Source organism: Poecilia reticulata, chromosome 22, assembly GCF_904066995.2.
Source record: "Poecilia reticulata chromosome 22, P_reticulata-male-v2, whole genome shotgun sequence".
Lineage (NCBI taxonomy): Eukaryota > Metazoa > Chordata > Actinopteri > Cyprinodontiformes > Poeciliidae > Poecilia > Poecilia reticulata.
In genome coordinates, this window is record NC_088851.1 from 7,106,653 (window position 1) to 7,120,919 (window position 14,267).

Sequence of the window (14,267 nt, forward strand, 5' to 3'; positions counted from 1 at the left end):
TAGAATCAGTAAGAGACAGCCAGCACCCCCCGTGAGGAGCAAATACGGTTAAAACGTCGTTGAATCAGTTGTTTTCTTTTTATGGAAGGAAACTACAGTCCTTAAGTCTCTGCTTCATTTCCTGCGCGGTTCAGAAAACGCAGGCGTCCGGCTTCACTTCGGACCGGGATCGGCGTGTTTAGATGTTTGGGAGGTGGTAGTTGAACTTGCGCAGGTTGTTGTAGTATTTCTTATTGTCCAGAGCGGGAAAGATGCTGCTGCTGGTCAGCTGTGGCAAATACTGGAAAGACAAGAATCAGATTTTAGAAGTAATTAACAATTTAAAATAAATAAATATATATAAACATATACACACACACACATATATATATATATATATATATATATATATATATATATATACATGTATATATATTTTTCCACCATTTTGCTCAGTAACTGGTGTGAATGTCATCCGTGCTGCTCACCCCGGGGGGCAGGTGTCTCCGAGGCAACCGCGTCCTCTTGTGCTCTCGAGTCGTGCCCTCGCTTTTTTCTCTCATGCAGTCGAAGTAGGGATGCCGCAGGAGCTGCTCACAGGTCAGCCGCTCAGACGGGTCCATTCTCAGACAGCTCTGCGGGGTTAACAGACGAAAAAATGACACCCATGTGGGCGCAGTTTCCAAACCAGGAAGTGACTTTGACTTTTAAGAGCAGCGTCCTTACCTTCATGAGGCTCAGAGTTTGATGCGAAAGATTTGGATACTTTAGCTCCAAAGGTTCCTACAAAACATGATGATGGAAGTCAGTGAAATTTAGATCCGATTATTTCTGGGTAAACATTTTAAAAACTGAAGCAACGTGATGTAGTGGGAGGTCGGACCCTCACCATCTCTGGAGGCTCTGGGATGGAAACGCCACAGAAGAACTGGTTGTTGCTGAAAACCTGCTGATGTCGAGGGATCAGATCTCCTGCGGGAAGAAAGAAAATTTTCAGGGCAAATATAAGTTGTTCATCCTATTTATGCAAAAAATAAATAAAGTGTTTTTACACAAAAAAGGGAGGGGAAAGTGGATTTATTGCAGTCATTTTTTGCAATAATCACCAATCAAAATTTTCAATTTAAATGCCGATCAAAGGAAACTTTGGCTATCAGAAGAAGAAAAGTTCAACCATCCAACTGCTGCCTTTTCAGATTCTCAAATCAAATTACGGTTTTGTAAAAACAAAAAATGAAATAATCAAAAATCTATTTAAAGGGTCATGAAAGTTCATTTGAAGCCGGGGTTCGGGCCGGCAGCGGACGGGCCTCACCCAGAGTCTTCCGGATCAGGTACAGCTGGTCCATGTCAGACTTGCCGGGCCAGAGAGGAATCCCAGACAGCAGCTCGGCAAACACACAGCCGATGGCCCACACGTCAACCGGGGGGCCGTACTGTGTGTCCCCCACCAGCAGCTCCGGGGCCCGGTACCAGCGGGTCGCCACGTAGTCTGTGTAGTAGTCACACGGCCCCGCTGGGAAAACGGAGAGAGAGAGAAATTCATCTAAAATATTTCTTTGTATATAAAGAAATGTCTCTCACACACCCTGCACACCTGACAGGTCCGAGAATAAAACGTTAATTTAAACAACAAAAATAAATCCTCCAATTTCAAAAACGTTGTTTAATCTAGAATATATAAGATGAACTTTATTTCAATTACACACATCAATAAATTATCGAGCCATTAGGAATAATTTATATTCTTTACTTGTAAATAATCCAAACAAATCGTCTTCATGTGAATGACGTTCCTGCTCAAATGAAATGTTAAAACATAATATAAAAAGAAAGTCATAAAAAAAATCTAAATGTTCTCTGAGAAAAGTTTTCTGGCATTTAGCAAGTAGAAATAATTTTTGGTGAGTCTAAAGCTAATTTAACTTCAAACTACGAGAAAAAACACATTTCTCTCTATGAAGTGAATGAAAATATGCGTATTCAACTGTAAATGACATTTTCCAAATTTCTGTTTTCAAACAAATGTTGCAGATTATTACAAAACTGCAGACAGAAAATGAAGCACTTTCCGAATCTTAAAACGCCTACTTGAAATCGAAGCATTTTCAAAGATTTCAAGCACAAACCCTGCATGTAAATACTATTTTTGGTCAAATAATAATAAAAAGAAGAAAAAAGTGACAAATCTAAGTTGACATCATTTCTGCCACAGGAAGAAATATCTCGCCTACTTGACTGTCTACTGTTGTCGTTACAGATCGACATAAAAGTTTGTTGAACCACCACTAAATGGTAGCATCAACAATTTACCAGCTGTTGCAAAAAAATAAAATAAAATAAAAAACTCACTGAGAATCCTGGCAAAGCCGAAGTCACAGAGTTTGATGACTTGGTGTTTAGTGATGAGGATGTTCTCCGGCTTCACGTCTCTGTGAATACACTGCAACGACGCAAACAGCAGCAGCATCACTACATGATCTTTAAAAAAAAAGAAAAAAACTGCTTCCAGTTGTAATTCTTATTTACAACCCAAAGATACACCACAGGGAGTAAAGGAGCTGGGAGAGAGAAAAGTCTGAGGTGCTTTCTGGGCTTTATGAGACCCCGTCATGGCGGGGGCCCACGCAGCGCTCGTTGTGTCTAGGCGATACGTTAACTGCTGCTCAGCCAAGGGGAAGGAATCCTGGCTTTAAGAAAAGGAGCCATAAAGCAGAGGAGCAGAGGCGGGGAGGAGAGGACAGAGGAATTTGGAAAAACAAGCCGAGGGAAAAAAGCTTTGACAGCCCGGAGGACGAGCTGAAGAAAACACGGAGCGCTCACTCACGTTCTGCTTGTGGCAGAAGTTGACGGCTTGGAGAGTCTGCCAGGTTATGCTCTTGACCAGGTGCTCCGGGAGGCTGTGGAGAATCAACACGGAAACAAACGTCAGCTCAGTCTTCTTAAGGAGATGTTCACGTCTTCCAGAAAGTGTGCATACTGAGAGATCGGACTTCTACAGCTGCAAGGAAACTAATTATTAAAATCAAATTAAACATGAGAGTGTTCCCTCGTGTGGTAAATGAAGCCCTGCATGAACCTTTTCACATTTTGTCACGTTACAATCACCTGCCTGAGTGTAAAAAAAAAAAAAGGTAAAAAAATAAAAAATAATTTATCTGATAAGTGTGGCATGCATTTGAATTCAATCCCCTTCACTCAAAGGTGAGTCTTTCGAATCACCTTTGAATGCAACTTCAGCTGTAAGTTTTTTAGAGTACATCTTTAAGCCTTGCAGAGATTCTTTGCTGGATTCAGCTCTGGACTTTGACTGAGCCATTCTGACACATAAACATGTTTCCTAAATTCAGGATTGACCTGCATTTAGTGGCTTCTTAGCTCCTGCTGAAGAAAATGAAATCCTACCAGCACGACGGTGCCACCGCAGTGTCTGATCACAGGGACGGTGTGTGTTAGCGTTTTTGTTTTTGGCTCATATTGTGTTTTGTGGAGCAAGAAAGTCCAATTCAAAATAGAGCAGCTCGCTTTAACGCGTCGTCGTCGACATTATGCTGCAAGTGTTAGAAAAATCCAACTCCGCTGGGGCGGCTTTCTTTTATTTCCTTTAATTGGGTTTTTCTGAAATATTGTTTAAACAAGAACATCTGCAATTTTATTTTAAAATATGTAGCTAAGTCAAAATACACATTTTCGTTTTTCTAGATAAGCTGTTAAAAATAGACGTGGTAACACTTTATTTGGAGGGGTGTGCATAAGACTGAATGTAACACCTGTTATGAACATGAAGGAGTCTATGAATGTTTATCAATGTTGTCATTGTCATGAAGCGTTATTCGGTAAATAATGAGACTTTTAATGCAAGTCTTGGTGCATTAAAAGTCTGCGCTCTCCCTCTGTTCTCTCCCCCTCCAGTGGACGATGGTGAACAACGGATCTCCTGTTTCCACAAAGGGCCCTGATGCTCAGCGCCGAGTCTTTGTTGGCTCAAGAGTCGCCATCGATCACCGTTGCTGTGGAAATGGCTAATTCGAGCCTTCGGGTGTGTCGATCAATTATAATCTCCGCCCTCTCTCTCTCTCTCTCTCTCTCTCTCTCTCTGTCTCTCTCTCTCTCTCTGTCTCTCTCTCTCTCATCGTCTCGTCTTTTGTGTAAATGCATGGCAGCAGAGGGGAGGAAGGAGGCGGGTGGGACGCTCCCTGCTAATAGGAGACGAGCATCGATGTCAGCATGCCGGGGAGGATCGGGCCCGTCGTCGTGGAGACGGGAGCGCCGCTCATCAAAACAGGGCAGGGTGGACGCTGACTTAGCGATAGAAACCACAAAGTTTGCAGATAACTTTGTTTTAGTTTCATTTTTGGTGTCGAGTTCCGACTCATTGCATTTACGTCCAGTTCAGGACTGTGGATGGCAACGAACACGTGAACTTTGAACTCCTGGAGTTGCCTTTTCTATGCCTTGATCAGGAGTTCAGTCGCCTGTCTTGGTGTAATCTCTCTCTAAATAATAATTTCAAAGTAAAGTCCTTTAATAGAAGCGCAGCGGAAACAATTATAACCTATTTTAAATTCTCTATGATGTGAAAATGAATGCGAATGTACCACCTGAATGACTTTTCCTTTTATATTATTATTGATTAATGAAAAAAATGTATACTTTTACAACTGTTTACACACTGAAAGATAAAACAGGTGATCCAACTTAAATATATTTAGTTAATTAAATGATCAGATTAAGTTTATCCAAGTAAATTTATTAAGCTTCATTCAGTTACTTGGTACAAATTAACACTTTTTTTTGTTTAAGTTGGAGCTTCATTCTCCTTCATCAGAGTAGACCAATTTTTTAAAAAATCTTATAAGAATTATTATTTTTGACAATAATAACTTCACAGTTAGTGAAGTTTGAAACTCAAAAAAGCTGTGTATTGTCAGGATTGTTAATTTTACAATTTTTTCCCACTGTTCCCACAAATAAAAAAAATAGGAAAATATGATTAAATGTCATAGAAATCACACCACTTTATGTAACTGGTGTCCAGAAGAAGCCTGCTATATGTATTTTAAGAACAGTGTTGCTTTAAAAAAAAGTTTATATATATATATATAATTGTCACTTTTATGATCGTCACAAAATATCAAAAATCCACAAAGTCTTAGAAATTGCTACTCCCAGATACTCTTCAGGTGATTTGACTGGGCTGTTTTGTAATAAGAATAATTTCATTTGCATTTGTGAAACTAAATATTGAAACCCATTTCCCACAAATTTGTGGTTCTCTGTGTTGCTTTAGGACCTAAAACACAGAGAAGTTTAAGATTGTAAAGAGATAAATGTTAAAAGGGGAGGTGAACACTTTTCCATCAGTCAAATGAACAAACCACAGTGAACTCATGAACTTTGATGAGGAGACACACCCACCCGGCCGGGTGTCGGTCCAGCTCGTTGAGGACGGTGTGGTCGCAGTACTCGAACACCAGGTGAAGCTTCCGCTTTCGTCTGAACACTTCGATCAGATTCACCAGGTTGTTGTGCTTCAGTTGCTGAACACACAGAGCACAGGACACCGACGTTTCAGTCAGGAGAAAACTGGAAGCCCCGGCTGACAGCGGCGTCTGCGCTCATCCGACAGCAAACGGGAGCGCATAAACATGCCGTTGCCCCTGACAACCTGCCCTATTTAAGAGATCCTGGTGTCCGGCGGACCACCAAAGCCCCCCACCCACCCACCCTCTGCATGACTAATTAAAACGCTGACGAATGCACAAACGTGTCTTTTGTTCATTGCAAAGCAGACATGATTTTTTTTTTACGATAGAGTTCAATATGTATTGTTGCAAGCAAGGGACTTTTTGACTCCATAAAATTAATTTTCATCGGGTAATTAGAGCAAGATCTGTTGCAGTGAGCAATAAATCAATTCATCCCATGGCAGATTAAAACGAACTAAATAACTTCCATTTACACGATTAATCGTTTCTGTTTTCTCTCTAACAAAAAACTGGATGACAAAAAGTCTTCAGTCTGCTGCTTTGGTCTCAACTCAACCAGCCCTTATTTTGAAGGACAAGTTTGCTTACAGAGACTTCATGATTCATTTTATTTGTTGTTTTGATGATTTATTTTGGATATTTAAAAATATCTGTGAGAAATTAAGGTTTATTGGCCTTTGAGGATGCGCATTATTATGCCATTACAATTATATTGCTCGAAAATCGTCTCAAAACAACAATATTATTGTTCACCGCAATCATTTCTGGGACAATTTATCATCCAGCAAAATTAATTAACCTTTTTCTTTTTTCTTCTTCTTCTTTTTTTTTTTTTGCCTTATTCAGGTCGTTTGTGATGCAGACTGTTTTCACCTTGAGCATCCTGATCTCCCTCAGCGCGATCTTTTTGATGATGGGATCGTCCTCAGACTCCACGAACTTCTTGATGGCGACGATCTGCCCGGTGTCCCTGTTTCTGCACTTGAAGACGACGCCGTACGAGCCCTCGCCGATCTTCCCCATCTTCTCGTACTTCTCCATCCTCGTCCGAAGTTAGGCAAACGCACACGCACACACGCGCGCACACACACCCTCCACTCTTAGCATGCAGGGAGGCGGGAGCTCAGCTGGAAAACAAGAGGGAGAGGTTTGGCACTCGGAGGGAAAACAGAGAGCGAGAGTGAGAGTAACCTGAGAACACCGGCTGCTTTTGTAGCATTAAAGCACAATCACCAAACAGAACTCCGTTTTTACTTTTATGAACACTTTTGCATCTCTGCATCACACACACACACACACACAGGTTAACATGCAAAACGGAGCTGATTGGACAAAAAAAAAAAAAAATATATATATATATTTTTAGATCTATCACTTAGCAAAACGCACGGCTGCCTGTTACCTAACAGCGTGTTAAGGCTTATCTGTAGAGACCTAAATGCTCAAGATAACCTTTTAAACTCCCGGTGAAAGATAAGAGATCCGGAGAACATTATACCGTTTCTCCTAACAGTTGGATTGCATAAGGAAACATTTGCAATGCAAAGTGTGTCGGGTTATTTCCCTTGGAGGTGCAGAGAAAGACAACAGAGTGAAGCAGCAATCAAAACAATGCACTTCAAATCAGAAAATAGGACAGTTAAAAAAAAATAAATAAATAAAAAAAGGTGCAAATATCTACATTTTTTTGTACACTTGGGGAAAAAAAGTGATTTCATATAGGATGGAAAAGTATAACCATACAGAATATTAGGGGGAAAAAAACATTCATTTCTGTGACAATATCAACAGGAAATGTTTACTTCCCCCGCCTCCCCCCCCACCCCCCCAAAAAAAAAAAATTAAAGCAACACTTACCGGTTTGCAGATATTTATTCAGGCTCCTCTGCTTCCCCCCGCAAGCAGCCTGGTGGACGGACAACCGCAGATCAGCTATCCCACAGCTGCCACAGGGGGATGTATTTAAGGCCACAAGTCAGAAATAATTTACTCCTCTTCCAGTCGAGCTTTTCAAAATAAAACAAACTCCCCACGTGTTTCTCTGGAGCGCTGAGCTCGATAAGCAGCAGCAGGCTTTTAAAGATGAATGACGGGGCTGGGCTGCCTGAAGCGTTGTTTGTCATAAATCATCTGGGGAATGTTAAAACAATGAACTTTATGGTTTTTTTGTTGTTGTTGTTTTTTTTAGTGGAAAGCTAATACAGATTTACAGTAAAACAGGAGGTGACGCAACAATGTAACATATTGTATCTGAACCTTGTTAATACACAAATTGGAGCTTGGCAATGCTTTGTCAAAACGAGACAGCCTTTTTATTTAAACAAAATATTACATAGAAAAAATATTTTACTCCATACTCCATCTGTTAACTGCTCATTTGATTTTCAAATACGATAAAAGAGTGAGAGGTTAACGTGTAACCTCTGACTTACTCGTCCCCAAAAAACATGTAATTACATGTTGTAAAAGAAAAACTTTAAAAAAGAGAAAAAACATGTATAACTTTCTGAACTACAGTTTGCAAGCTATAGAGTGTTCCAGGTTTAAATTGTTCAGACAGCCACACCGACCTGCTATCAGAGGCGCAAAAAGTGGGTATGCAGGGTATGCAACGCATAGGGGCGCAGCACCAGAGGGGGCGCCAAAACCCCGTCTGGAGGGGGCGGCGCGCCGATGATGTTTTCCCGTACACTTTTGCGCGCCTTACGCTCCTTCACCTCGCGCACATAACGAGGTAAATGTAGCGCGTTTTACCCTTCACGTATCGTCGCCTGGGGAGGGGGGGGTCGGGGGGGGGGGGTGCTGAGTGAGCGTCGCTCCTTCACCCTTACGTTCCTTCCCTCGGTCGGGGGGAGGGGGGGCGCCGATCTATGTTTTCGCATCCACCTGAATAATGTGTAGTTGCGCCACTGCCTGCTATCGTCAATATACGTATAAATACAAATACATTTATATTACCTGAGTGACGTCGAGCTTCGCGTTGCGCTCCAGAAAAACTGCAAATATCGAGACTAACATGAACTGCACAATAAACGTAAAAACAGCCACGAATGAACGTGTCCGTAAAGTTGCGCAAGTAAACGCCATTAGAACACTCTAAAAGGCAATACCTATTCTTACTTAAATTAGGTTTGTATGCTTTACTCAAGTCTCACAAAAGCGTTTATTCAACTCAAGTAATGTGAGCAATGTACATGTTTGGCCTGAGAAAAGTACAAGACTACGTTATTTTGAGTAAACTGGATTTGACTATTTTTGTCACTGGAGTGAATGCTTCAGCTCAGCGGTGCGCATGCGCAGTAAAGTGCGGTAAGCTTCCATTGGAAGAAACGGAGCTTCTTTAAAGGCGAGTTATTCGTCTTCAGTATATTTTCATGTGCCATGTATGCCTTTACTGCTCACATATATGGTTACAGGGTAATTTTTCTTTGAAAAGATGACGCATAAAAGTCTTCGCAGGCTAACATGCTAATGTTAGCATTGGCTTATGGGTCCAACATTAGCTAAAACTGCCACGCCTTTTACTTGAGAGCCTTTAATGTTTTTGTCCATTGTTGTGAAAAAAAAACTTACCAAGCACTGTTCAGGTAAAATCACTCAATCAGGTTTATTTATGAATTATGCACAATACAGAGAGCTTGTAGGACAATCAATCATGAAGCAATTCTGGATGGAAAGCTCTGCCAGGCAGAGACAACACATGAGTCTTTTACACACATTAAAGTTAATTTTAAATTGACTTCTCTTATGTCTAGAAGAATGAATTTCTAAACTCTTAAACATCCTTAGGAGTCAAACAACTAAGAATGATCATAATTAAGCTACCCAATTTCATGTGTTTTCTAGGAAACCCAACAAAACAAAAAAATTACATTAGTGCAGTGAAGGTATAGATAAGTGTCCGTTCAAAACCCAACAAGAAAGCGCAGATTTTCCATCTGGAAAGTAGGTAAAGTGTAGAAGCAGGAACACTGATCGCCTGCTCAGGAGGATTTGTTACCTCCTGTCATAAAAGTATAAATCTTCACTCTCTGCTTCGGTCACTCGCCAGTGGACCAGCAATAGTTCTTTGAGTGGAGAGCCTTTCAGAAACATCTAAACTAGCTGTTGCTCTGGACATTGTCCTCTTTGGTGTCAAAAGTTGAAGTACTTGATACTTGGTAGAGTGAAGTTTTGCTGCTCACTCTGTTGCTCTGTTGTTTCAGATTTAAAGTCATGATCTAGATGGACATTACAGACAGGTCGTCCTTCACAGTGGTTGATGTGGATTCATGTTGTTCCTTCCTTCTCGCCCCTCTCCCCCACTCGGTCTCGGCGTTGCTGCAGCCAAATCCTCCCCCGTCTCTTTCCTCCGGCTTCCTGTCAGTCCAACTGGTTCTGCTGTTGGATCTTTGGGTTGTCCAGATCGTCCCTCAGGAAATGTCCATGTTGTCCACAGATGAAACAAGCATCAACAGTTCAGAGTCGTCTTCTCTCACAGCTCTGAAGCATGTTTAGCTTTTCTTCCTCTACGCTGATAATGGACATCCAAATGCCCAACAGGAGACTGACAGTTGTCCCCTGGAGGTGATGGGGGTCTTTTCTGTCTTCTTGATCCTCCAGATCTTCTCGATCATTTTCATCGGCTGGTTTTGTAGGAGGGACATCATCTGGTCCATGGGAGGACAGATGGGAGGAGTTGAGGTCAGAGGTCAGATGCACCACGCGAGGCTGAGACAGAGAGAAAGAGAAAAAGCAAATAGAAATCAATTAGGGTTTGTTTTGTCATTTTCCTCGTTGTTTTCTATACATATATATTTATGAATCTTATTTTAACCTTTTACGTGATCATATAGTTTTAGTCATTTATTATCCATCCAGTATTATGGCTCCTTTTTGTGGAACAGGTTTTTCAGAGAAACCTGAGGGCTAATTGTTCGTACAGCCCTAGTGTGAGGATCTGTTTTTCTGTGTATTTAGATTTGAGGTTTTTCTGTGTCTGGATCTGTTTTCCCCTGTGAGCCTCTGTGCCGTCTTGATTGTTCCCAGATATGTCTAGTCTCCCTAATTACCCTCTGTGTATTTAAACCCACCTATTGTCCCTGTTCTTTGTCAGACACTTGTCGTATGTCGTTTGTTGTTGACCTTTAGTCAGTCTACTCAGTTGGACTGTTAAGTCCTGAGAGTCTGTACAATTAATCGTCGTCAGTTGAACTGTTTGTCCTGAGTCGACGTTAGCTCCAGCTCCAGCTGCTCTGTTGCTACCGGTATGAGCTTAGCCTCCGTTTCTGCCGTGCTGCCAGTTCCTGGACTGTTGTGAGCTTCTCATCATTAAATATTCATCTTCATTCATCTATCTATACCCTGGGCTTCGTCTGCGTTTTCTCTCACCGCCTCACCTCAACTTCATGATACTTAGAGCTGCTTTTAGTATGAAAGAGTCCATAATAAATCAAATTAATTAATTGATTGATCCTTTTTAAGAAATTTTTTTAAAATTTATTTATTCAAACCCACGAAAGAAAAATTAAACATATTAATGCCTGTAATTTATCAACAAAAGATTTATGTTCAGCATTTAATTCCAAACAATTCACCCTGAGGAGGAGATTGCGTGCTGGAACCACTTAGACCCATTCTTCTTGAATTGGGTGGCATATCCTCTTTAGACTGCAAACGTCTTCACAGAATCCAACAAATCAACTTTGTGGTCGCTCTGCCTCTTATCCTCTAAGAAGGGCACTTATTTCCAATAAAGATCTTTAGGATTCCAAAAAGGTTTTCAGTTTAGAAAACTCAAGGATTCACCTGCCTTATTTACCTTCCCTATGACTCGTGTTTAGTCAAAATGCTGGATTTGGGGTGGAACCCTCCATGCATGGTCAGTAGTTTCCGAGTGTCTTAACATCGGTGGTCTTCATCTCCTCCTTTGGCCAGCTGATTATTCCTGCAGGGTCTCTGACTACTGGTAAGGCATAGCTGTTTATCGCACGGATCTTGTTCTTGCCATTGAGCTGGCTTCTCAGGACTTGCCTTATTCATTGGAGGTATTTGGCTGTGGCTCCTTTCCTTGTGACTTCATTCAGGTTGCCATTTGCTTGTGGTATTCCCAGGTACTTGTAACTGTCCTCAATGTTTGCTATTGTTCCTTCTGGGAGTGAGACCCCTTAAAAGAATCAGTAACATTAAGAAATGACTGAGCCATAGGTGAAGTAGGACGACAGACATGAATATTAAAATCACCAACAATGAGAACTTGGTCATACCTTGGCATGATATCAGCCAGGAAATCAGAAAAGTCATTTATAAAGTTTTTGTTGTACTTCGGTGGCCGATAGACTGCCGCACACAGCACAGTGTGAGAGCTGCCGAGTTCAAATAGGCTGATCTCAAAGCTACTAAACGAGGCCAGAGGCAACTGTTTACAAGTAAAACTGCTTTTAAAAACAGTCACTATTCCTCCACCAGACCCTGGCATCCTTGGAGCATTAAAATAGCCGCAGTTCCACGGTACGAGTTCATTAAAAATGCTGGAGTCACCAAACCACTTGTCCATGATTCTGTTAATAAAACATCCAATCAGTAAGAGGAAAAGAAATCCCTAATGACGAAAGTTTTATTTGTCAGCAACCTGGCATTTACCAAACTGATCCTGGCAGAAATCGGCGGGTCTACACCATCAGGTGGCGTCCGGTGCTCCCGGCAAAGAGGCCGGGGGTTGCTAGGATTCACCCTGCGTCTACAGGGCCGAGGAGCGCAGGGACCTATGGTAGTGCCTGTGGTCATCGGGGCCCTCGGGGCAGTCACCCCCAAACTGGAGCAGTGGCTAAAACAGATTCCAGGAACAGCATCAGACATCTCAGTCTGGAAATGTCAGGTTCTAGGCACAGCCAAGATACTGCGCAGAACCCTCAAGCTCCCAGGCCTCTGGTAGAGGACCCGAGCTCAGAGGATGAAAGAGTCCACCTGCTGAAGGGTGAGAAGGGAATTTATATAAATATGAATACATATATATACACATTGTCTGAGTATCTCCAAGTAGGTTTGATTTTAACTAGCGTTTCACCTAGCAGTAAACTACATTATTTTTTTCTTATGTGCACAACTATCAAACATTTCCCAAATACAATGTGACCCCAACATTGAAACTGTGAGTTTCTGTAACAGTATATGTTGAGTAACTGAGGGAAATAACATAAACATACAATATTTAGGGCTCTCTAACAAGCACCATGATGTGCAGAAGTGCTCACATCCCATAACTATTTCTAGCATTTGCAATGCTGCAGCCACAAATTCCAAGATATTTTACAACAAAGATGATTACTTCAGATCAACACAAAGTGTTGCTTAACTGTAAAGTGTAAGGGAAATAATTTGCAAACTTTCTACCTTTCTGATAACATTTTAAAACTTAGAAATCTGACTCATTATCAAATTTCTGGGCCTCATCAGAGAACTTAGGAACAGGAAATTTAACAAGGCAAGTGATATCAGATCTGAACCTGTCCGAACAATATCAGATGATACATAGGGTGCTCACAGAAAGGAACATTTTAAGTCTGCTTGTAAAGCAGGTGTTTCTGTTTTTTAATAGAATTCCTTTAACTCAAGAATTAAAGCCAGTTCTAGGAGTTTAAGATAAATGGTGTTTTTTTCTCATTTCTGCCTTTGCAATGATTTTGCTTAAACATCTCTTTCTGTAAATATTTCTGTCTTTGTTCTGTAGCCTATACTTGGTATCACAAAACATTAGGCAATATCAAGATCGAATAATGGTAATATTAGCCTAAATGCAGCCAGTGGCATGTGGGCTATAACTAGCATGTTGTCTTACATTGACTTCCTCCATTCAGTGTGCTAAACATGGTTAATAAATAAACAAAATAGCTAAAAAGCTTATTTTAGGAAAAAGCCTACTTTTAATGTGGGCAATAGTTACATTAGAAATGTTTGTGCTCTGCTTTTTGATTTTTACTTTTGCAAAAGTAAAAATCTGAAGTTCATTTCGTGGCACTTGGTTACCAGTAAACACACTCATCTCTTAACAGATTAATAACAAATATTGTTTTTGTTCAAAAAACATATTTCTTCTGCTCTTTTGAAATACCTCTTATTTTATACTTGTTAACAATTGTGTAGTTGGTGAATTTTTCAGAAAATTTTGTTCTTTTTGTCATAAGTGGTAGATATATTATAAAACACAAATTCAACACAAAAGTAAAAATCTCGATTTAGACTTCGTGGCAGTTCGTTACCAGAAAAAAACCTACTTATCTCTTAACACCAAATTAATAATAAAAGTTTATAAAACTAAAGCTCTTTCGAAATAACGCTTACCTGAGATACAAGACCTTTACCGTTGGCAAATTTCGCAAAAGTAAAAATCTGAAGTTCACTTCGTGGCACTTGGTTACCAGTAAACACACTCATCTCTTAGCAACAGATTAGCAACAAAAATTGTTATTGTTCAAAAAACATAGGATTTCTTCTGCTCTGTTGAAATACCACTTATTTTATACTTTTTAAGAATAGTTAGTGAATTTTGCAGAAAAGTTAGTTCTTTTTGTCATTAGTGGCAGATATATTATAAAACACAAATTCAAAACAAAAGTAAAAATCTCGATTTATACTTTGTGGCAGTTCGTTACCAGAAAAAAAACCTACTTATCTCTTAAAACCAAATTAATAACAAGTAATATTTGTTGTGATCCGTGTTTTTCTGTATAGTTATTTTGAGATTTGTTCCTATTCAGTCTTCAGTTTTTCAGTTGCTACCGGTATTAGCTATGTGCTAGTGTTACTGCCGTGCCGCCTGTA

At 40.5% G+C, this 14,267-nt stretch overlaps 1 protein-coding gene and 2 long non-coding RNA genes across 4 annotated transcripts; 1 reads left to right on the forward strand and 2 right to left on the reverse strand.

Moving 5' to 3' along the window:
* Positions 1-59: 59 nt before the first annotated feature.
* Positions 60-6,509, reverse strand: cdkl1 (cyclin dependent kinase like 1 (CDC2 related kinase)). Its single transcript, XM_008398987.2, has 9 exons — positions 6,342-6,509; positions 5,398-5,519; positions 2,807-2,879; positions 2,332-2,422; positions 1,295-1,495; positions 869-951; positions 706-762; positions 468-614; positions 60-280 (listed from the first exon to the last, which is right to left on the reverse strand). The coding sequence occupies exons 1-9, from the start codon at positions 6,507-6,509 to the stop codon at positions 179-181; spliced, it is 1,044 nt and encodes a 347-aa protein (XP_008397209.1). The 3' UTR covers positions 60-178.
* LOC145550099 (uncharacterized) lies at positions 3,802-7,280 on the forward strand. The gene is made up of 2 exons (XR_014085943.1): positions 3,802-4,018; positions 6,315-7,280. It is a non-coding gene; the product is annotated as an uncharacterized LOC145550099 (long non-coding RNA).
* Positions 7,281-11,632: 4,352 nt separating this feature from the next.
* LOC145550100 (uncharacterized) lies at positions 11,633-13,942 on the reverse strand. Of its 2 annotated transcripts, XR_014085945.1 has the most exons (3): positions 13,788-13,935; positions 12,090-12,416; positions 11,633-12,007 (listed from the first exon to the last, which is right to left on the reverse strand). It is a non-coding gene; the product is annotated as an uncharacterized LOC145550100 (long non-coding RNA). The 2 variants fall into 2 exon arrangements; XR_014085944.1 differs by lacking the exon at positions 11,633-12,007 and having other exon boundaries at positions 12,031-12,416; positions 13,788-13,942.
* Between the last annotated feature and the right edge of the window lie 325 nt (positions 13,943-14,267).